This window comes from Oryctolagus cuniculus, chromosome 18 (assembly GCF_964237555.1).
Source record: "Oryctolagus cuniculus chromosome 18, mOryCun1.1, whole genome shotgun sequence".
NCBI classification, from domain to species: domain Eukaryota; kingdom Metazoa; phylum Chordata; class Mammalia; order Lagomorpha; family Leporidae; genus Oryctolagus; species Oryctolagus cuniculus.
In genome coordinates, this window is record NC_091449.1 from 19463406 (window position 1) to 19486514 (window position 23109).

A 23109-nucleotide genomic window follows, 5' to 3' on the forward strand; every position below is an offset into this window, starting at 1 on the left:
AGAGAGAGACAGAGAGAAAGGTCTTCCTTTTTGCCATTGGTTCACCCTCCAATGGCCGCCGCGGCCGGTGCACCGCGCTGATCCCAAGGCAGGAGCCAGGTGCTTCTCCTGGTCTCCCATGGGGTGCAGGGCCCAAGCACTTGGGCCATCCTCCACTGCACTCCCGGGCCACAGCAGAGAGCTGGCCTGGAAGAGGGGCAACCGGGACAGAATCTGGTGCCCTGAGCGGGACTAGAACCCGGTGTGCCGGCGCTGCAAGGCGGAGGATTAGCCTAGTAAGCCGCGGCGCCGGCCCTGGCTCCACTTTCAATTCAAGCTTCCTACAGATGCACATGCTGGCAGGTGCAGCAAGTGATGGTTCAAGCAGTTGGGTCCCAGCTGCTCACGCGGGAGACCCAGACTGAGCTCCAGACTCCTGACCTTGGCCTGACCAAGCTCTGGTTGCTGCAGGCACTGGGGCTGGAGGATGCACTTTCTTTCTTTTTAAATGTTTGTTTATTTATGAGAAAGGCAGAGTGACAGAGAGAGAAAGAAGGAGGGACACACACACACACACACAGAATCTTCCATACACTGGTCCATTCCCCAAAGGACTACAACAGCCAGGGTTGGGTCAGGCTGAAGACAGGAGCCTGGAGCTCCGTCCAGCTCTCCCACGTGGATGGCAGGGGCCCAAGGACTCGGACTCAGGCCATCATTTACTGCCTCCTCAGGCACAGTAGTAGGCAGCTGGATTGGAAGTGGAGCAGTCAAGCCTTAAACGGGCACCCTAATGTGGGATGGTGTTGTCATAGCAGTGGCTTAACTTGCTGCCAGCATCACTGGCCCCTGCAGGATGCACTCAAAGATGGTGTAGTCGCAGGTGTGCCAACAGCCTGCTGTTGCTGGGAGCTCGGTCAAGGTTGGGTTCTCGGTTCCTCTCCACAGAACGCTTAAGCTCTACAGCATGGCCGTGGAGCTCCTAGCATGACATCATAACGAACCAGGAAGATGGTGGCTATGCCACAGCGCCGGCCCCAGAAAGGTGAATTTAAAAATAAAATGAGGGGCCCACACTGTGGTTAAAGCCCTGGCCTGAAATGCCAGCATTTCATATGGGTGCCAGTTTGAGTCCCAGCTGCTCCACTTCCAATCTAGCTCTCTGCTGTGGCCTGGGAAAGCAGTAGAAGAAGGCCGTAGTCCTTGGGCCCCTGCATCTGCACAGGAGATCGGGAAGAATCTCTTGGCTCCTGGCTTCAGATCAGCGTAGTTCCGGCCATTGCAGCCATTTGGGGAGTGAACCAGTGGATGGAAGACCTTTTTCTCTCTGTCTCTGCCTCTCTGTAACTCTGCCTTTCAAATAAATAAATAAATTTTCATATATATATATAAAAATCTCTGTAAAAATGAAATGATAGATGCCACTTCTAGAGGTGAAAAATGCAATAAATGCAATTGCAAAAATGAAGACCCAAACTCGGTGGGTTAGACGTAGCTGAAGAACAGCTGAGCAGGAAGATGTGGGAGCGCCGCACTCCAGATGTTATCACACCATACAGTACAGAGAGACCAAGCGACGGACATAGAAAGCAAGGTGGAGGTACAGCAAGCACCTAATGAAAGTCTCAAAAGTCAGATGAAAGAGAGAGGTGGAGGGACGACCTCTGGGGAAATAATGGCTGAGAATTTTCCAGAATTGATGAAAACCACAAATCCGCAGTCCGAGCAGAAAACACATCCTGAACTAGCCCAGTGGCTAGTGGCTAGAGACCTGGGCCTGCACACAGCGTCCTGCACGGCACCGACAGTACTGAGCTCTGCTGTTGATTGATGCCTCCTCCGGAGGCTGGCGTGGACCGGCTGCTATAGACATTCTACGGGGTGAGGAAGGTGGGTGTCTCCATGGAAGTCACAGACACGCTGGAGGAGAGGAGGTAGAGACAAATGCAGCCCATCTGAAGAAAAGCATTCCTTATTATTTAAAAAATATCTACTTATTTGAAAGTCAGAGTATGAGAGAGAGAGAGAGGAGAGAGAGAGAGAGAGAGAGAGAGAGGTCTTCCACCTACTGGTTCACTCCCCAAATGGCTGTGATGCCTGGGGTTGGGCCAGGCCAAAGCCAGGAGCCAGGAATTCCATCCGGGTCTCCCACGTATGTGACCACGGTCCAAGCACTTGGGCCATCATCTGCTGCTTTCCCAGGTGCACTGTGGGGTCCAGTGCGGTTGCCAGCATCGCATGTGGCGGCTGAACCCACTGTGCCACAGCACCGGCCGCAGAGATGCGTTCTTGTCCCCGACCTGAAGCAGGAAACCAGGGCCCGTGGAGAGTGGAGCTGAGCAGGAGGGGGAGGGAGGGTGAGACTGAGGTGGGAGTCCTGAGTGCTCAGTGGAGCCACGGAAGGTTCCTGAATCAAGCTCTCAGATGGTCCTTGTGTGGGTGAGCACCCATTTGGTGGTGAGAGGGACAAGGGCTTTAATACCAGCACAGAGGCCAAGGCCCGCACAGAGGACAGTCTCAGAATCAGAGTTCTCTCTCAGGGGTTCTTACTGGGCCCATGATGACCCCTGTTGCCCATTGATGACGGACGCATGGCCTGGCCAGGTTCCGGGGCACGCCTATTCCTGGAGTGTCCAGTAGAGGGGGCTCATCGGTGACCCAAAGCTTGCTTACCTAGAGCGAGGGCCTGGGCACTGGCGCGGGAAAGATTCTACGCTGCCGCCCTCTAAAAGGTGAATGGACACTGGAGGACAAAAGCAGCTGGGCTCAGGCGTGACCCCAACAGTTCCAGGAGATAGTGCTCATAAGGAACTCGGAACGTGGACGGGCAGCTCCTACTGTTGGCTGTGCGTTCCTGTTGTAACTACGCAGCAGCTCCTGGCACGGACAGGAGGAGTCACGTAATTGGCCTTGGCCGTCTATCCCTGTCCATCTCTGGGGCCGGCGCTGTGGTGCAGCAGGTGGAGCCGCCGCCTGCTATGCTGGCATCCCATAGCAGAGTGCTGGTTCAGTCCCGGCTGCTCCACTCCCGATCCAGCTCCCTGCTGATGCACCTGGGAACGCAGTGGACAATGACCCTTGTGAATTGTCCAGATAGAGTTCTAGGCTCCTGGCTTCAGCCTGGCCCATCCCCAGACCAGGCATTGCAGCCATCTGGGGAGTGAACCATTGGGTGGAAGATCTGTGTGTCTTTCATTCTCTCTCTGCCACTCTTCCTTTCAAAGAAATAAAATAAATATTTTAAAAAATCCTTTTCTGTCTCACTAGTTCCAATTCCTCCCAATCCCTTCCTTGCCTGTTATCCATCAGCGACAGTTTCAGGAAAATCCTTCCCCACGCGGCGCTCCCCGCCGCGGTCCTCTTTGGCTTAGCGCCTACTCAGCCTTTAATATCGGGGTTTGATGATCACCTGCACTCTGAAGACAGCCACTGTTTTCCTGTGCAGCACATCCTCCTCTAAGATCCAGAACCCAATATACACCAGCAGGTTCACCCTCTCCTGCGAGATGGGTTCTTCTCAAACGTGGCAGTACCGCCCCCGGGTGGCAGCTTTGGAAATTTGTACCAACATTTTTGGTTGCCACATGGATTGTGCGGTGCTGCAGACTTTTTAAGTAGAAGTCAAGGACTTGGGCCTGCGCCATGGCTCGCTTGGTTAATCCTCCGCCTGCGGCGCCCATATCCCATATGGGCGCTGGGTTCTAGTCCCGGCTGCTGGGGCTCCGGGAGTGCAGTGGAGGATGGCCCAAGTACTTGGGCCCTGCACCCGCATGGGAGACCAGGAGAAGCACCTGGCTTCCGGCTTCAGATCGGCGCAGCGCCAGCCGTGGCTGTCATTTGGGGGATGAACCAACGGAAGGAAGACCTTTCTCTCTGTCTCTCTCTCTCACTGTCTATAACCACCTGTCAAAAAAAAAAAAATCAAGGACTTGTGTGTCCACATCCTGAACATCATAAGGAGAAAGTTTATACAGAAAAATTTTTATATGGTTTAAAATAGATTGACTTTGTGCTCGCTTTGGCAGCACATATACTAAAATTGGAACGATACAGAGAAGATTAGCATGGCCCCTGCGCAAGGATGACATGCAAATTCGTGAAGTGTTCCATATTTTTTTAAAAAGTAGTGTAATAGTCTTAATATTTGTTTTCTAAAGTTGATTGCGGGTAATTTCTGTAAGTAGCCTGATGATGGGACCTTTTTCTCAAAATAAACAAGTTATTAAACCAGGAATTTGGAGGAAAAAAATAGATTTACATTTTCTGAAATGAGGTTATGATGTAAATTTGAGCAAAGATTGTATTTTTGGCTACTGTTTGGCATGGTAGCGAGGATTGTACAACACACTAGAAATTCACTTACTGCAATGCTGTCTGTAAGATACAATGTAAAATTTTAATGATGTATTACACACATAAAGGAATGTGTCCCTACCCTAAGTGCTTAATATGGTAAATTTTCAGAAAATGACCACATGTGTATAACCAGCACCCAGGTAAACAAACAACATTGTCAGCACCGCCCACCCCCAGAGGTCCTCCTGGAGCCAGTTCCAGCACTCCCTCCTCCCCCACGGGTAAACACTCTTGACTTTTTTTTTTTTTTTTTTTTTGACAGGCAGAGTGGACAGTGAGAGAGAGAGACAGAGAGAGAAAGGTCTTCCTTTGCCGTTGGTTCACCCTCCAATGGCCGCCGCTGCAGCCGGCGCACCGCGCTGATCCGATGGCAGGAGCCAGGATCCAGGTGCTTTTCCTGGTCTCCCATGGGGTGCAGGGCCCAAGCACCTGGGCCATCCTCCACTGCACTCCCTGGCCATAGCAGAGAGCTGGCCTGGAAGAGGGGCAACCGGGACAGAATCCGGCGCCCTGACCGGGACTAGAACCCGGTGTGCCGGCGCCGCAAGGTGGAGGATTAGCCTGTTGAGCCACGGCGCCGGCTAACACTCTTGACTTCTAACACCACACAGTAGCGTTGTCTATTTTTGCCTTGAAGCAGATGAAATCACACAGTATGGTCCCGTTTCATCTGATTATGCTTGTGAGATTCACCGTAGTGTATCAGTAGTCCATCCTCACTGACACAGTACCCACTGGGTGAACGTACAGTTGAGTTATCTGTTCTCCTGTCATGGACATTTCATTGTTTCCAGTCTCAGGCACCAATGATCCTCCCAGTTCAGGTCTATTTGTTCACACACATCAGCATTTCCATGGGGTATGTGATTATGAGGTCATAGGGTGTGCACGTGTGCGGGTTTAGGAGATAACAGCCGAACAGTCGTACACAATGGTTGCCTGTTTTCTTTCCCACAAGCTCGTGGTTGTGTCTGAACAGTTTGATCATTTTTCTTTTTTCTCCTAGACCTCAGGAATACAGAGTGGATTAACAGCTACCACGGTCCGGGCACAACTCACGGTTGTGTTTAGTTTGTTGGCTTTTTTTCATTTTTGATTGAATGCTTGATTAAAATACATGCATATAACATAAAACCTACCATCACAACCATTTTCGAATTTGTGGCTCAGTGGTATGAAGTGCATTGTTCTGTTATGCAATCATCAGCATTGTCCATCACCAGGACTGTTCATCTGCAAGGCTGGAACTCAGGGGGCTGGCGCTGTGGTGTAGCGGGTAAAGCTGCTGCCTGCAACACCGGCTTCCTATATGGGCACCAGTTCGTGTCCCGGCTGCTCCACTTCTGACCCAGCTCCCAGCTAATGCCGTGGGAAAGCAGCAGAGGATGGCCCAAGTGCTTGGGCTCCTGCATCCACGTGGGAGGCCTAGAAACTCCTGGCTCCTGGCTGCAGCTTGGCCCAGCCCCGGCCATTGCAGCCATCTGGGGAGTGAATCAGTGGATGAAAGATCTCTCTCTGGGTCTCCTTCTTTCTGTAACTGATTTTCAAATAAATAAATCTAAAAGAACCCAAACCTGGAACTCTACCCATTCAACAATAACTCCCTTTTCCTCTCTTCCCCCAGCCCCCAACAAACACCATTCTACTGTCTGGCTCTATGCTTCTGCCTGCTCTGGGTCACTCAGGTAAGTGGAATCATCCCGTATCTATGTATCTTTCTGCAGTGGGCTCGTTTCACTTAGTAGAAGGTGCTCAACGTCCCCCCATCTGGCAGCCTGTGTCCAAACTTCCTTCCTTTGTAAAGCTGAGTAATTGTTTATTGTATGGGTAGAGAATCTTTTGCTGATCCATTTCTCCACTGACGGACCATTGGGTTGTTCTATACTTTAGCTATTGTGAACAACGCTGATTTGAACTGGATGTGCGAGTATCTCTTTGGGACTCTGCTTCCAGTTCTTTTCTGCCCAAGTACGTTGAGTGGCATCTGCTGCCTTCCCGGTGCATCAGCAGGAAGCTAGATCAGAAGCAGAGTAGGCGGGACTCCCGGAGCTGGCACTCCTACACGGGATTCCAGCATCTCAAGCATTGGCTTCAATTGCTGCACCACAACGCCAGCCCTTGACTTCAAGCGAAATCATCTGAACCTTAATGGATTTGTGTGTCCCAGTGCTGTGATATAAAAACTTAGTCTATACTGACCAAAAAAAATAGCATATAAAAAACACTTGAACTAAAAAGTTTTGATCAATATGATTCATCAAATAGAATCAAAGGTTTAAAGAAAGACCACATATAACTACATCTACTCTGCTCTTCATAGAATCAAGCAGATTTCTCAGTTATCCTGTTATTCAACATAGAGAATAAGGATTGTCTTGCTGGGCTGATTTCTTATGGAGCCTGTTTTAAAAATCATCTTTATTGAGGCATGATGTATATACAGTAAAATCCATTTTAGGTGTTATAGTTCAAGGAGTTTTGGCAAATCTGTGTGCCCATGTCACCATCACCACATCATGATATAGAATATTTCTATCATCCCCAAAACTCCCTCGTGCCTTCTTTGCAATTTGCCATTTCACAGCCCCAGGCAGCCATAATCTGCTCTCTAGCCCCATAAGTTAGTGTTCTCTGTTCTAGAATTTCTATAAATGACATCAGATAAAATACATTCTTTTGTAAATAGCTCCTTTTAATAGAATCTGTTCATTTTCTATAGAAATAATAATGTTTACATGTGTGCCATAGTTTATACATCACATTTTACATAACCATAGAAAGTAATACAAATAGATAGGACATAACAATGGCCCTTATTATCCGACTTGTTATTATGTTTCTGATGTAACGGAACTCAAAATGAACTGAGGTCTTAGCTATTTCTTTCTCCACTTGTGAAAATTCTGCTTTGAATTAAAGACCCCCAGAACAGCTTTTCATTTTTGAGATGTCATTTCCAACTTACTGTCTGTTTGGAGCAGTTTAGCTTCTAAGGACAGCCCCAAGGAGAACTCTGTTTATACTTTGAGGCCAACTGAATCATCTTCTGTCATTTGCACACTCCCTCCCTGTCCTCTCCGGGAAAGGCCCAGGCCCTGCCCCCTTTGTGTCTTATGGGGCTCACTGAACAAACTCAGGCCATGCTTGGATGAAAAGAACCACAGGGTGTCCTGCAGGTCTAGGAGAAGGGTACTGAGGAAGCTCTCACACCAGCTCTCCCCTGAGATCAAAGGGTAGAGAATCAGGTCCCAGGGTGTCCACATCTCCTGCCACCTGGTCGTAGATTCCTCTTAGGTCCTCGTACTTGTCCTCAGGCCAGCGGTGGTCATAGGGGTCCTGATAAGCAAAACCTGGAGTTAGAACTATGGGGAGATGCCTTGTGAGTCATCATGTAAATCTGGGAGATACACACTCTTGCTTGACTTCTCAGAAGAAAGGTATTAGCTCTTAAATATGGGGAAAAGCCCAACAAAGTAGAGAGTGATTATAAATGAACCCCCATGAAGAATCCCATGTACCCAACATCTGGTTTCAGCGGCGTCAACCCTTGGCCAATAGTGATTTATCTAAACCTCCATCTTCTCATCCCCACCACTCACCAACCAGGTTATTTTAAATCAAGTTCAAGATATCACATGATTTGATGTTGGGAAAATGATTTCAGTGTCAGAAACGTGAAATCTTTAAGAGCCCATGATACCAGCTGTGGCAGCTGTGGAATATGAGTCATGGTTCTGTTAGTCTTATGAGTCCCCAAGACATTTACCCATCAAAATAGAAGGGGAAAAAAGACCACACTGGGGATATTCTCTGTCTAGGGCTGGGAGAAAATCATTTTTTTAGCTCAACAAATTTCAGAGCAGATTGGTCCATGAGCCATTATGGCCTGTTGTCTTTGTTTGTACTGCCCAAGAGCTAAGAAAGTTTTATATTTTTTATTTTCAGGGAGAAAATAAAAATAAGAATAATACTTGTGACATATGAAAATTAAATGAAATTCAAATTTTACTGTCCAAAAATAAAGTTTTATTGGAACACAGCCCAACTCATTCATTTATATATTGCCTATGGTCACTGTTGTTCTCCAGTGGAATAGCTGATTAGTTTGGAGGAAAACCATATGTCCCACAGAGCCCAGATTATTTACTCTCTGGCCCTGTAGAGAAAAAGCCTGCAGGCTCCATCTGTGCTTCCAGGGTACATATGGTCCAGCACCATGGACAGCATCCAGGGCCTGTTACTCCTCCACTGGTGGGAGCTGTGGTCTGAGAACAGTGCTCCAGGTAGACGGCTGCTAGAGAGGAACTCCCTGGCCCAGAGGGGCCAGAGCAGCAGCCAAGGCCATACAGAAGGACAAGGGCTCTTTCTCACCTCCTTATTGTGGAGCAGCGGGTAGGGGTTGGCTGCTGATCCAGTGCCTGCACAGTGTTCTTGTCCTGCCAGCACCCGCTGTCCCTCTCCCACTCTCAGTCCAGTGTAGAGAGGAGGGCTAGCCTCTGCTCCCCACCCCAGGGGTGTGGGGTATGGATTCAGGTCCGTCAAATTAGCATATTCCCTACCTCAGTGATTGGTTCAGCAGTGAGCATGTGACCCGAGCTGGACTAAGTGTCAGCACTGGGGACTTGGAAATATTGCAAAAGAGGCCTTCTCTTTCTTTGAATATTTCTAATCTGGTAAGACACAAATCCTTCCTGGATTTTCAAGAGACATCTTCATGGAGGAAATTCTGGGTCCAGCCAGACGAGAACACAATTCTTTTCCTTAACTTTTCAACTGGGCTAGCAAAAAGAAAATCCTTTCTGTCTATTTAACCAGGGCAATGGAGAGGGCTAATCATCCAAGAGTGTGCACGCCTTCCTTCTCCCACAGTAGCAGAACTGAAGCCAGACCAATTCTAGACCCCAGCTCACGCCTCCTCTGCACCAGGTGTGGCCACGGGATGGTTGGTGGAGTGGGGACAGAAGTGATGTGTACCATTTCTGGGCCTGGGCCTCCACCACACTCTCTATTTCCTGTTGCCAGCTGAAAACCCCAGAGAAGCCCATCTCTGCAGGCTTGGATGAAGCACTAGGAGCTGGCAGAAGAACACAATGGGAAATACGGGGAGGGGGGTTCCGGAACAACCACCCACAGCAGGGCCCCTCAACTGCTTTAGGCCACTGGGTTGAGGCCAAACCTCTGTCCCAGCAGCTTTTTGCTGTAATTCATATAAGCAGTAGGGCGTGGGTTCCCAGCACTAGGCAAGAAAGACTACTGCTAACACACATCTCCTCACCATCTGCACTTCATCGTAGAGGGGTCCCCAGCTCCCAGATGGGATGTGCATTCGTTCCACCTCATCGTACAGGTGCCCAGGAAAGGCCATGCCTTCATCTTCAAAACCCACGAGGCCTGGAGTTGGAGCGGTGGAGGCGAAGAGCAATCAGGGCACCACACCCGGATGTCAGTCAGGGGCATCTCTGAACAGGGCAGGCCCTGGTGTGGCCGCGACTCACCTCGAGGGGAGGACACCTCCTCCAGGGTGGGGGGCAGCCGGGGGCTGAAGTCCCGCATGGAGTGGTAATATGGTTCTCCCTCCGCGGTGCTAACCTGTCACACACGCACACACACACACACACACACACAGCAGATAAGGGCCTTTCCATCCTCCGCTCCACAGCTGATGGAAATGGCAGTGACTGACTTGAAGTGGATGGTGAGACTCCCGCCACCAGGGCTGTCCTGGCCACGCACACTCACCGTGGAGCTCTGAGTGTCCCTGTCCCCGGTCCCCTGGCTCTCCTCGTATTCATTCCCGACTCGGTCCTCCTCCGACCTTCCAGGATGGAGGTGTGGAGGGCAGTCGGGGGTCCGCCCTCTGCCACTTGTCACCCCCAAACCGTCTCCCTTCTTCACAAATCCCCCCACTTACCCTGCCTCTGTCTTCTCTGAGGTACCTGAGAGAAAAGGGGGGAAAAGGTTCGGAGACGCCCACTGGAGCCCACCTGGTCTTGGCAAAACCCTGAAACTGCAGCGACTCGGGTCCCCCTTCACCGGTGGCCCCCGTCCCGGCAGGGAAGGGTCTCTGCTCACCCTCCGAGACACGCCTCTGTCTCCGCCACCAGAGCACTCCCACGACACAGGAGGCGTTGGAAAGCAGCAGCAGACCTCCCACGGCGAAAAGCACAGGCAGCAGGCGCAGCCCCGGGGGCCCTGGGGGCGGAAGGCAGCCCTCCGTGACCAGGCCTGTCCTCCTTCCAAGGTCAGGGCAGCAGCTGGGCAGGGGGTCCATCCGCACCCCGCCTGCCTCCCTGGTACAAGCGGCTCCTTTCTGAATTCCAGGCATGAGCAGTAAGTTCTGCCTTTGCCTGGGTCCTGTCTACGGGCTCAGGAGACAGCTTCAGCTCCTAAGCTGGGATCTGAGACCTCCCACCATCTTGCCTCTTCCCACTTCTCCAGCCACACCCAATGTCACAGACCCCAGCATTGGGACTTCCAGTCACACAGACTGGTCATTGGCTGTTTCCAAGTTCAAGTACTTTCTGGCGTAGTCAAAGATCTGTCCTTAAATGTCCTTTTTTTTCTCCAACTTCTAATCACCCCTCAAGTTCCACCTCAAGGAAGCCCCCCCCCCCCCCGACTCCAGCCAATACCAGGCCAACCCTTTTGCTATATCCCTGGGGACAAGACTGAGTTCCTCCAAGTAAACATCGTCCAGCATCTTCTGCCCACAGCACCTGCCCTCCTTTGGGGAGACAGTCACGCCCCCATTCTCAGCCCGAATGGCTCAGGCAGGATGCCGTGGTGGCCACACTGCCCCGCCTGGTCAGTCCAACCACCCATCCCCCTTCCCACAGTGGTTGGTCCTGACACAGGTGTTCGACCCCAGGTGCCTTGTGCCCGAGCACTCAGGGCGTTTTGCAGGCTGCTTTGCCCTCTTGATGGCAGAACCTGAGACGCCACCATCAACAAAGGCGAAGTCGAGAGCAGGGGGAGAAACGGATCACAGATGGACCCCTGAGGCGCACTGGGGGTTTTCCGTTTCATGAGCCATTTGAGGGCTGACAACAGTTGAGTGTTGTCATGTGCAACCTTCTTCTCTGGCTCTGAAGGGGCCGTTTGCCACAGAGTCACAATTCCCCTTCTTGTAGCCACACTGACTCCTCCGTGCTGAGCCACGGGACTTGCTTTGGCTGATGGAACCACAGCAAACGTGACACAGTCAGGAGCGAGAGATGGGAGCTTGTCTCACTGCTACTGAGACCCCTGTGGCCACCTCCATATGAATAAAGCAAGGCGAGACACGTGGCCCAGTTAGCTCCATCGCCCCAGCCGAGAGCCCGAGGACTGTCGGAGTTGTGAGCAGGAAGCCACTGTAGACTGCCCAGGTCCAGTTCAGCTGCCAGCTAACCACAGAGATGACTCAAGCCAGCCCAGACCAGAAGTCCCCAGCCGACCCACAAGACCATGACAAATGTCGTGTGTCACCCTAAGTGTCCGTATATGGGGTCGTTTGTTACACCCCAGCTAACAGAGCATGGAGTCAGGGCGTTCTTTCAGAATTCAACTCGATTTGTAAGAGAGGAAATCCGAAACTCCAAGCAAGAGGAAGAGCTAAGGATGTAGGCAGGTCTGCTGAGAGAGCGCTCAGTCTTCAAGGGCGGGAGGCGGGGTCAGAGACCGGAAGTTCCCACTCTAGAGAGGGGGAGGACTGGGAGCATTAAGGACTTGCCTGCAGGCTGCTCTGTGGGCGGCTGGTGGTCCGGTATTCCAGAGGGGTGGTCCAAGCCTGAGAATGGGGTGGGGGTGGGAAGATTATGTACTTCCACCAAAACCCTGACATAAACCATAAATACTTCTCAGACTTTTATCAGGCTTTTCAGGCCTAAGACTTCTTAGGAATATTTCAAAGAGAGCTGGAAATTGATGACAAGGGCGATACTGTTAGTAGCAATTCTGACATCATTAGTGACAATGCGGCAGGTGTTTATGTGTAAGACACAGATTTAGACTCTAGTGTATTCCACATTGGAGTGCCTGGATTCGGCTCCTGACTCCAGTTTCCTGCTAATGCAAACCCCGGGAGGCAGCAGTGATGTCTCAAGGAATTAGGCCACTCCCACTCATATGAGAGACTGCACTGAGTTCCTGGCCCCCAGCTTCATCCCTGGCCCAGTCTCAGCCACTGAAGAGTGAACCAGTGCATGGGAACTCTCTCTCTCTACCTCTCAAGTAAATAAATGAAAATAATAATAATAATAATAATAATAATAAATTATTGATGAGTGTGTTACCCATTTAATCTGAATTATCACCTTGTTGAATTAACCAAAAAAGATGTTTGGGCTCTCGGGATCCCTTAATAGAGGTATAAGTTCTACAGCAAGGGAGGTGATTTCGGTGCTTGGTTGTTTTAGTGCCAGAGAGAAGGCTGGAATGGGGGAGGGAAGAGCAGGGAAGACTGCAGGGACAAGAAAGGCTTACACCATTGCGGAGAGGAAGGTTGCTTTGCAGGGAAGGGGAAAGGTAAAGAAGGAGCCTTGGGTGAGCTTCTGTGGGGTAAAGTAAGCGGAGAAGGTGAGCAAAGGGCATTTCTTTAAACCTTTTTTTTAAAGATTTATTTTATTTATTTGAAAGACAGAGTTACAGAGAGAGGTGGAGATAGAGAGGGAGGTCTTCCATCTGCTGGCTCACTGCCCAGATGGCCGCAACAGCTGGAGCTGCGCGGATCTGAAGCCAGGAGCCAGGAGCTTCCTCTAGGTCTCCCACGTGGGTGCAGGGGCCCAAGGACTTGGGCCATCTTCTACTGCTTTCCCAGGCCACAGCAGAGAGCTGGATCGGAAGTGGAGCAGCCGGGACTGGAACTGGTGCCATATGGGATGCCAGCGCTTCAGGCCAGGGCGTTAACCTGCTGCGCCACAGTGCCGACCCCATTTCTTTAAACCTTTAGATAACACGTGGCACTTGGTCCCTGTTCTAAGCTCTTTAGATATACAAGTTTTAGCTCATGTAATCTTCACCTCGTAGATGAGCCTTATTCTCAGACACTGAAATCATAAGGATGCTTCAAAAAGTATGAGAGGGGCTGGTGCTGTGGTGTAGTGGGTAGAGCCGCTGCTTGCAGTGCCAGCATCCTGTATGGGCGCTGATTTGAATCCCGGCTGCTCCACTTCAGATCCCATTACCTGGTATTGGCCTGGGAAAGCAGCAAAAGATGGCCCCAGTGCTTGGGCCCCTGTATCCATGCCGGAGCCACAGAAGAAGCTCCTCGCTCCTGGCTTCAGATTGGCCCACCTCCAGCCACTGTGGCCATCTGGGGAGTGAACCAGAAGATGGAATATATCTCTCTCTGCCTCTGCCTCTCTGTAACTCTGCCTTCCAAACAAATAAACAAATCATTTTAAAAAAATGTTTGTATTAAAATAGAATTTTGGGGGCCTGTGTTGTAGCATAGCAGATTAAGCTGCTGCCTGCAGTGCCGGCATCCCATATGGTCCCAGCTGTTCCACTTCCAATCCAGCTCCCTACTAATGCACCTGGGAAAGTAGTGGAGGATGGCCCAAGTGCTTGGGTCCCTGCATCCTCGTGGGAGACCTGGAGGAAGCTCCTGGCTCCTGGCTTTGGACCAGTCCAGCTTCAGCCTTACGGCCATTTGGGGAGTGAACCAGTGGATGGAAGACCTCTTTCTCTCTCTATCCTTCTCTCTCTCTCTCTGTATCTCTGTCTTTCAAATAAATAAAAATAAATCTTAAACAAAGAAGTTTGTATTTATGCAAAAAATGGAAATCCATGCATGCAAGGGGTCTTCAGAGGCTCATGGAAAATGTGTAGATGAAAAATTATGCATGGTTTTCAATTTTTTTGCACAAAAATAAACTTATCTTTTAATTTAATTTTCCACGAATTGTTCGAAGGACCTTGACACGGGTTGGCGGCAAAAAGCTGGTCTCTGGAGTTCCCCAGTCTCTTTCCCACCTCTGCCTCATTTAGCTGGGTGATCCTGAACAATTTGCGTGACCTCTCTGGGTCTCCGTGTTTCATCGGTGCCGCCTTCCCCGACCCCCGTCACTGCACACCCTGTGAGTCCTCTGGGAAACCCTCTGACCTGCCCGAGGCGGTCCCTTCCCACCTGGAGTAGTCAGAGAGAGCTGAATCCCCTTGTCAGCGAGTCCACTGTCTCCCAGCGCATTGCTGGCCAGCAGCCAGAGCCTGTAGCGTGTAGAGGGCTGCAGCCCAGTCAGGGTAAAAGCAGTGGCCTGGGCTGGCAGAACATCCATGTAGAGGAACCCTGGAGTGTCCAGGGCCTCATACCTGCACAACAGGAGGACAGTCAATGCAGAAAAGCACCCCGGGCCCGCTGGCTGCCTTCCCCGGCTGCCTGGGCAGGGGTCTACCTGATGCGGAACTTCTGTGGCAGGCCCCCATCAAAGCCGGGTTTCCACTCCAGCCCCACCGAGTGTGGGGTCAGGCTCACGACCTTCAGTCCCGAGGGGGGGTCAGGACGGCCTTGGGGGAGAGGGATGAAGGGAGCAGTCAGAGGACACAAAAGGATTCTAGAAGATTCCTCCAAAGTCTTTCTAAGAATGACTCTAAATACACAATCAATTCTCGTTATTCATGGCGGTTGTAATCTGTAGGATGCTTCAAAAGGTTCATGGGAAAATGGAATTAGAACATAAGTTGATTTTGGTGCAAGATTTTGCAGAAACCTATGCATAGTTTTTTCATAATACACATTTCCATGAACTTTTTGAAGACGCCTCATAACAGTTCTGGGAACACTGAATTAGCAGATACCAAACCATTGCTTCTTAGGGAAGTGTAAGGCGAGTCTCCTCCAAACCTCTCATCACAGCAACATGTAATCAGTCTATCAGTCAACATGTAATCTTGCTTTTTGTGTGTTTCCATTCAAAGGCACTGTGCTCAGTACAGATTTGCCAGTGCACTAGCACAGAACTCATGGTGAACGGTGCTATACCCTGTGCCTACACAAAGCTTATTCGAGGCAGGAATGTTCTCTGTAAGGCACATCACAGCCTTCCTGCTGGGCTCAGAGGCCATTTTAAGCAGCAAAACTGCTCATAAAAAGCACAAAAATGCAAAACCATGGCACTAAACAAACTACGAAAAGGAAATGATTTACAGCACAGCAGCCAAACCAAGAAGGCAGAGGGTCTCCTTGCTCAGCCCCAGCTAGGAATGTGCATGGACATGGGGCAATGGCATGGGACTCAACCTTCCCACCACTCCGTTCATGAACTCGATGAGGATTGATGTGGGCATTGCGAATACATTTTAGTACATAGGTCCATCAGCTGAACACATCTGTTCCATGCAGTGGAACACCTGTCCCCTCATTCCTTCTGATTACAACACCCCAAATTTGGAGAACTACCACCCCATAGTCTCACGCTGCTGAGGGAGGTGACTCCACTCTGGGTAGGGTGGACACGTGACCAAGCCAGGCCAATCAGTGCTGCCTGCCCCTGATCACATGGTTGGTTCAGGGTTGGGCTGAAAGCCAAGGGCAAACAATGAAATTTAATTGTAGTATTTTCATCCAACTGTTAAGAAGAGGACAAATTCTATTCCTTCAGGGAAAACAGACCCCACTGAGGAGCCTTCAACTAAAGCCAACACAGAGGAAAATGACCTAAAGGAGAGAAGTTCTTGGTGACAGCTGAACCCAGACAAAGCAGCTCCTGAAAATTCACTTTTCAAACTCTTGAGCCCCTGAGGACACCCTCCGGCCGCCATCTTTTCTCATACTTGTTGTGGATTTCCCTGGGGATCCAACCTCCCTTAAGATTTCTAAGGCAGGCAAAAACTTCATCCCCATTCATGAATGCTTCCCAGGTTTCAGGAACTCTACCACCCTGGGGTCAGCCAGAGACTTGGGAACTGACCCAAATAGCACTCCCCCCAACCCCCTCCATCGTACTGATGCTGACGAGTTGAATGTTGGTCTGATCCGAGCCCAGGGGATTGGTGGCCGTGCACGTGAAGAGAGCATAGTCGTGGGCTGCAGACACGTTGGCAATGGTCAGGAGACTGCTGTGGACCCCACCCTGGTGGTACGTGTGCTCCGTGTACCTGGAGAGAAGGTGGGGGATGGCGGTCTCAGGAGGGCAACTGGAGCTGTGGATCAGGGTTGGGGCTGGGGTGCTACCTGCTCGGCCTTGGCCCACCTGGGATCCTGGAGATCCAGAGGGACCCCATTTTTCGTCCAGGTGAAGACGACATTGGGGACAGCTCGGGCACGGCAGTGGAGGGTGGCAGAGCTAGTGCTGTCTCCAGCTGCAGCCACTTTAGTGAGAGGCGCGGGATGCTCTACCTGCGGGGCATCTGGGGTGGTGGGGGATCAGTGTGAGCGGGCGGGAGGACTGGAAAGCTGTCAGTGGCAAGCCGTGAAGTCACGATCGGGGCGTTACCCACATCTGACAACAAGACGGACTAGCCCTCTGGCTGGAGGTGCCACCCCATTGTCCACCACGCACTGGTATGCACCAGCCTGGGCCAGTTCGGCGTGGAGAATCCTCAGACGCCCCGTGGACCCCTTTGAGATCTTCTCCATGTCATCCAGGCTCTGGTCCTCCTCCTCTTCCCCCTAAAGATCCAAGACTCACAAGCTGGTTCCCTAGTCTGGCCCCAGATCCATCTTCCCCAACGCTATGTTCCCCCGTAGCCTCATTCTCCCAGCCACGATCACCTTCCACAGAATCACCCACAAAAAGATTTCTCTGTCATACATTGGTCCACTCTATCTGTTTATCTACCGGTTCAGCCAACCATTCACCCCTTTCTGTATCCAACCACTCATCCTTGGGACTGTCTACCTACACACCCATCCACCTCTCCACCCATTCATCCATTTATCCTTCATTCATTCATCCATTCATACCCCATCTATTCATGCTTTCAGCTTTCCACCCATTCACCCCTTCTATTCAACTCATTTACGCACATACCCACAAACACATGCATCTGTTAACCCAGTCATCCACACACCTGCTTATCCATCTCTCCACCAATCTAGCCATCCATCAATTGATCCATCCACAGACATCTCTCCACTGATGGTGTATCTGTCCATCCATCAACCCCTAATCTGAACTGCCCACTCATTTCTCTCATTCAATCATCTAGCCACCCACCCATCCACTCCTCTTCCATCCACTCTTCCAACCACTCATTCACATCACCTGATCTTTTCACTCTCCTATCTATTGACCCATCTGTCCATTCACCCACCCACTTATCTATCTATCCACTCATCTGTCATTCCACAAACAGCTATTTGTTCCTGGAGCATGCCCTGGCAAGCGTATAGTCACACAGCATCACGCAGACATGGCTCCCACTCCCAGAGAGCTCCCAGCCAAGAAAATCCATCCTCCGACCCCAACTTCATTCTCCAAAGGGGGGCCAAATGCCAGGGTCCTCACCAGCCTCTCCCAGCTGAACATATCTGGGAGGATGGGATTGGCATCGACAGTGCAGACTAGGTCCACAGAACCCCCGACATCCACCTCAGTGGGGTCCTGGAGGGCGCGGATGATGGGAGCATCTGGTGGGAGGCACAGGGCTTGGGGAAGGCACTTGGGCACAGACAGGTCGAGGTGTAAGAAGGCCCCAGGTGGGAGGGGTGCCTTAGAGGTGTCCAGGAGAGTCTGGGTGTGTAATGTGGAGCTCTTGAAGGAGACTTCTCAGGGTTAGTGAGGTTGTCTAGCCCTCTGCTGCCCCTGTGTGATGACTAGAACAGGTGCAGCAGGCTTCCAGAGTTGGGGGCGGGGCTTCTACTAGTGGGCGTGGTGTCCTGATGGGAGTGGTTCCCAAGTGGGCAGGCGCCCTCTGGGCAGATTCCACATTGGGTCTTTCTGGTGGGCAGGATGGGGACTTCCAGAACGGGAGGGCTCCAGGACCGGTGGGTATCCCTGGGTGGGCGGAGCTTCCACCATGGGGGCCTTCCAGCGAGCGAGTTTCTGGGGGTGGGTGTGGCTTCCACTGCTGGGCGAGTCTCCCAGGGCTCCCCGGTTTCCCAGAGCGGAGCTTACAGTGCACGTCCAGCCGCACCAGCGCTTCAGCGGTGCCCTCTGAGTTCTGACAGTGGAGCTGATAGAGGCCACCGTCCGCACGGGTCACGTTCCAGAGCTGCAGAGCCCCACTGGACAGGATGCGATGCCGAGGGCCGCCAGCTGGGGAGAGCAGGGTAAGGGGGCCTGACAGGCCTCCTGGTCCCCTGAGACCCTGCACGCCCCCATGCCCACTTTCCGCACCTGGGCTGAGGCGATAGCCACGGAAAGTCCAGTTGAAGGCCTCGGGGGCAGGGTTAGCGGACACGGACACAGGCAGCAGGGCCTCGCCCTGCTCCACCGCGGTCACCTCGAGCACTTGCTCCCCCAGGAACTCAGGAGGGTCTTCGGAGAGGGAGAGGGCGCCCAGGGGAGTCGAGATCGTTGGTAAGGTCGGGGTCAGGGATAAATCTGAGCTCATGCACAGGGTCAAGGGTCAAAGTCGTGGCCGCGACCACGGTTGAGAAGGTGGACAAGGTAACAAGGGCCGAGCTGAGCTCGAGGGTCAATTTCGGCATGAAAGTTAGGATCGGGTTTAGGGTCAGGACAGGGGTGCGAAGGGGTTCCAGGCCGGCGCACATACACAGCACATTGAGGCGGTAGAAGGAGCTCACGGTTTCGCGGAGCTCGGCGCTGTGCGCGCGGCAGGTCACGTGGTGGCCGTGGTCGCGGGATGTCACTCTGAGAAAGACGCTCCTGGCTGCAGCTGAGCCTTTGAACGGCGCTTTCTGGGGCAGTCCGGCCACGCTTTCCAGCCTGTGGACCGGGCCGGAGGGTGGTGGGGCCAGGCCAAGGCTGGTGCGGGAGTGCGACCAGGGCCAGAGGGCTACCACTGTGGGGGACGCAGGGAGGGCGGTGGCGGAACCTGGATGGAAGGGGCGGGACCCGAACTAGGGAGGGGCGGGGCCGCCCCACTCACCCCTCCCCCTCTTTGTCCCAGGACAAGTTCACCGGTGGGTTGCTGCTGATGCTGATGCACGTCAAGTTTAAGGCGTCCCCTGGGCGCAGCGCCGACGCGTTGGCCAGGATCGTCAGGTTCGTTGGGGGAACTTAGAGAGCGGGACGGAAGACCGAGGCTCCAGGTGAGCGCCGGCGCGTCCCGCTTTCGCCTGGCCAGGACCCCAGGCCCAGCCCTGCCTCGGGGCCCGCGTCCGGCTCCTGCCCTCTCCCCGCGCCCGCCCACCCCTGCGCGCGCCCCGTCCGTGCGCGCCCTCACATTGCACCACGAGCCTCGTGGACGCGCTGAGCTGGCCCGCCTTGCACGTGAACGTGGCCTTGTTGTCCGACGGCCCTATGACCAGCACCAGCTCGCGGGAGAAAGTGCTGCCCGACTTCTCCAGACTTCCCAGCTGCACGCGCCGCGGCTCCTGGGGCAGCCGCGGCTCCGTCACGGTGCGCGAGTCCTGAGGGTCGGGATGGGCTGGGGGACCGCAGGGAGCCCTGACCCTACTCCCCCCGCCCCGCCAGGGTCCCGACGCCCCTTTGGGTTGGTCGCCGCCAATCCAAGAAGACTTTGGCGACAACAGGGGCACCCAGGACTGAGCCCCTGCCCCATCTCCCGCCTCTCCCCGGGGCCCCCAGATGCACGCTGATTTTCCAGATCTGATCCCGCCTCCCCGCCCCCAGCCAGCCTTCAGCCCCACCCCCCTGTATCCACTGGTGCGGTTCATTTAGCAAACCCGCGCTGGAAAACTCCCTCCGCATTCCCAAGCCTTGCCCGGGATTCCTTCTTTTCCCATCTGCGGTTCTTTTTCTTGAAAAGCTCACTTTCCCCCCAAAGAGTTCCTTTGCCCTTTCTCTTAATCCCAGTGTCTTTCCAGGGGTTTCTGCATTATTATTATTATTCTAGTTTTTTACTGGAATCCTTTGTACTGTCCCATGTCTTGGCATTCACCCAGAATTCCATCCAAAATGGAATTCCATCGTCCTTCCCTGGAATTTTCACTAGCTCCCTGACTTTTCAGGATTCTTCCAGAATTCTGCCGCAATTTCCTTTCCTTTTAATAGAATTTCAATATCTTACCTCCACGTCCCAAGAATTCAACTGAATATCAGCAAATTTTCAATGTTTTATGGAATCACGCATCTTCCCCCCGATTTCTGGTCTTCCCAGAATATCACCGACTTTTTTTTCCCTGTAGCTCTTAGTCTCTCCCTAAAACTTGTTACATTTTGCCTGAATTCTAAGATTTTCACCAGAACTTCCTTTGCTTGTGCCGGAATCGCCTTTTCCCTAGGAGTTCCCATCTGGCTCCCAGATTCTTTTACCCAGGAATCTTCAGTTTTCCCAGAATTCCCAGAATTTTCCTAGGATTCCATTTACTCCTCATGACATTTGGGTCTTTTCCAATTCCCTTCCAAAACTCAATGCTAGATCCAGTTTTTTTTTTTTTTTTTTTTTTTTTTTTTTTTTTTTGGTGTTTCGTTTTGTTTTAACCATTCAGGTTCTTCCAGGATTTCCCATGACTCTGGAAGTAAAGGGCCCTTGTTCTCCCTGCCACATTCCTGGCCACCTCACAGCCTTGCTTGGCACCAACCTTGAGCCAGGTGAGGGCAGGGTCCGGGTTGCCTCCAACGGCCAAACACATCAGCCTCACCCGGGTCCCTGTCCGCAGGAGCTGCCCCTCAGGGGGTCCCTCGATCCACAGCTTCTGGGCAGGATCTGAGGGGAGATGCCGAACGAGTGACCCTTTGCTCTGGGCTGGTGCCCGAGGGTAGGGTTTCTGCAGACTGGGGGATCCCGGGCCAGTGTAGGGGCTCACATTTCACACTCAGGGTGAGCGACTTCTTGAAGGTCTCCTTAGTGAAGGCCTCGCTGAAGGCCTCACAGGTGAGGGTGAGACCGTTGTCCTCCCGCCGCACCAGGTACGTCAGGTTAGACATGGAGATGTGGCCGCCATGCAGGCCCTAGCGGGGAGTGAGCTTCAGACCCAGGGCCGGAAATGGCCCCTCGCATGATCCCAGGGGCCTGGGCCCACCCTAGTCCACAGCAGGGACACGAGACGCATCTGCACCCCCTCCTCTGTGAGACACAGCAGTCAGGGACCCCAGTCCACACTCCTTAGAGACCAAAGCCTCCAGGCTTCCAGGAACTTCCTCTCCCGGTTCTGGGAATCCTGCTCCCAGCCCCCACCCTGCTCAGACCCAACAGCCCGGTGCCGCCCTCACATCCAAGACCGTCTCCTCTGTGGGAAGCAGCTGCCTCCCGCCCAGCCACCATTGCAGTAGGACCCGCGGGCGACTGGACTTGGTGATACAGGACAGCGTGACATTCTTGTTCTCAGACTGGGATGCAGAACCCAGGATGGTGATAGCACTGGGGGGAACTGCAGGACAGATGGACAGAGGTGAGAGCCGAGGCTGGGCTGGACCCAGACGGACAGGGATGATGTCTTTGGCTTCAGATGGCTGTAGTTGGGGGTGCAGGCAGGCGGCTCTCTGGGGCGTGGACTGACAGGCAGGCAGCTGGCATCAGAACTCACAGGTGACTTGCAGTGTGACACTTTGCTCCCGGGTCCCCGCGGAGACACTGTTAGAGGCCTCACAGCTGAGCCGCGCGCCGTGGTCTTCGGGCCACACCGTCATCACCAGCACGCTTCGTGCCACCGCCTGGACGTGCTCCGTGCCCCACGCTGTGGACAAGGGCTGGCCATTCTGGAGACAGAGAGCGTCCTGGGCCAGCTCCTGGACCCCACCTTCCCTAAACCCAGTGCCTGCCTCTTGTCCTCACCTTCAGCCACTGCAGCGTAGCTGGTGGATTCCCGCCTCGGGCCACGCACGGCAGCTCCAAACTCTGCCCTGCCCGCACATGTCCCTCATTCAGGCCTGGCCACTCGATGACAGGGGCTCCTGGGGGGACTGGGGGAGCAGCAATCGCTCGGTGGACCTGGGAAGCCCATCCAGGCCCCATGGCCTACCTCTGGATTTCCATGTCTCCCCCTGAGGGTCTGGATTTTCCATAATCCCCATGATTCCCAGGAGTCCCAATTCCTACCCCCTGCCCGGTCCTCAGAGCCCGTAACAGGTTCCAATTCTTCACTCACACAGCACGTTCATGGTGACTGAGGCCCTGAGGGCGTGTCCAGGGCTGGGCTGGAGCTCTCACAGACCAGTAACTGCCCATTATCCGAGCTCTGGGTATCACCCTGGGATGGAGGAAGTTGGGGTCAGAGTCATTGTGTGAAATTCGGGGAATCTGGGCGGAGGGGTGGGGACCCCAGGTTCTCACGCATGGTCTAAGTCTCCATGCTGTTTTGCCCTGGGCTCTAGAGTTCCATGGGAGATATTTGAGGGGTCAGCAGGGAGAATTTTGACCCATGCCCAGCCAAAGACTTTGCTCTTGATAGCCTAGACCCAGTGTCCCCATGAAGAAGTTCTGGGTGTCGAGGTGAAGAACCGGACTCCAAATGTGCACACCCAACGCAGGTTTCCGTGCCTGAATCCCTTGGAAGAGGTTTTTTTGGGGGAAGTGGGGGGGCCTTGGTGGGGGGAGCCGTCCCCACTTACGCACCTGGCCGTGGCCTCTGTGGTGAAGAGCTTCTCCTGGGACCCGTCATTCATGTTAGTGGAGATGTCCGACACTGTTTGTCCACCTTGAGGCAACAAGAGGTCTGGAGGGGAGCCTGGTTCCCCAAAATGCTCTGGGGAGCGTGCCCTGGAAGTCTTCAGGGTAAACAAGATGTCCCCTCCCTCCTGGTCTGGAAGAACAGGGCCCTGGGAC

General features: G+C 53.0%; 1 protein-coding gene and 1 non-coding gene across 2 annotated transcripts; one reads left to right on the top strand and one right to left on the bottom strand.

Moving 5' to 3' along the window:
- Nucleotides 1–3988: 3988 nt before the first annotated feature.
- Nucleotides 3989–4095, top strand: LOC127488179 (U6 spliceosomal RNA). The gene has a single exon (XR_007915631.1). It is a non-coding gene; the product is annotated as a U6 spliceosomal RNA (small nuclear RNA).
- Nucleotides 4096–6770: 2675 nt separating this feature from the next.
- On the bottom strand, nt 6771–22981 carry NPHS1 (NPHS1 adhesion molecule, nephrin; the record flags this gene model as incomplete). The annotated part of the gene is given in 26 exon segments (XM_070062472.1): nt 6771–7671; nt 9611–9726; nt 9831–9924; nt 10075–10150; nt 10247–10271; nt 10408–10527; nt 12047–12103; nt 14444–14625; nt 14709–14820; nt 16259–16410; nt 16506–16662; nt 16753–16924; nt 17763–17884; nt 18372–18512; nt 18594–18734; nt 18973–19145; nt 19309–19438; nt 19606–19792; nt 20927–21051; nt 21152–21296; nt 21558–21715; nt 21872–22043; nt 22120–22247; nt 22433–22462; nt 22465–22534; nt 22896–22981. Coding segments are annotated over 26 exon segments (3203 nt in total), but the record flags the coding sequence as incomplete, so codon positions are not given.
- Between the last annotated feature and the right edge of the window lie 128 nt (nt 22982–23109).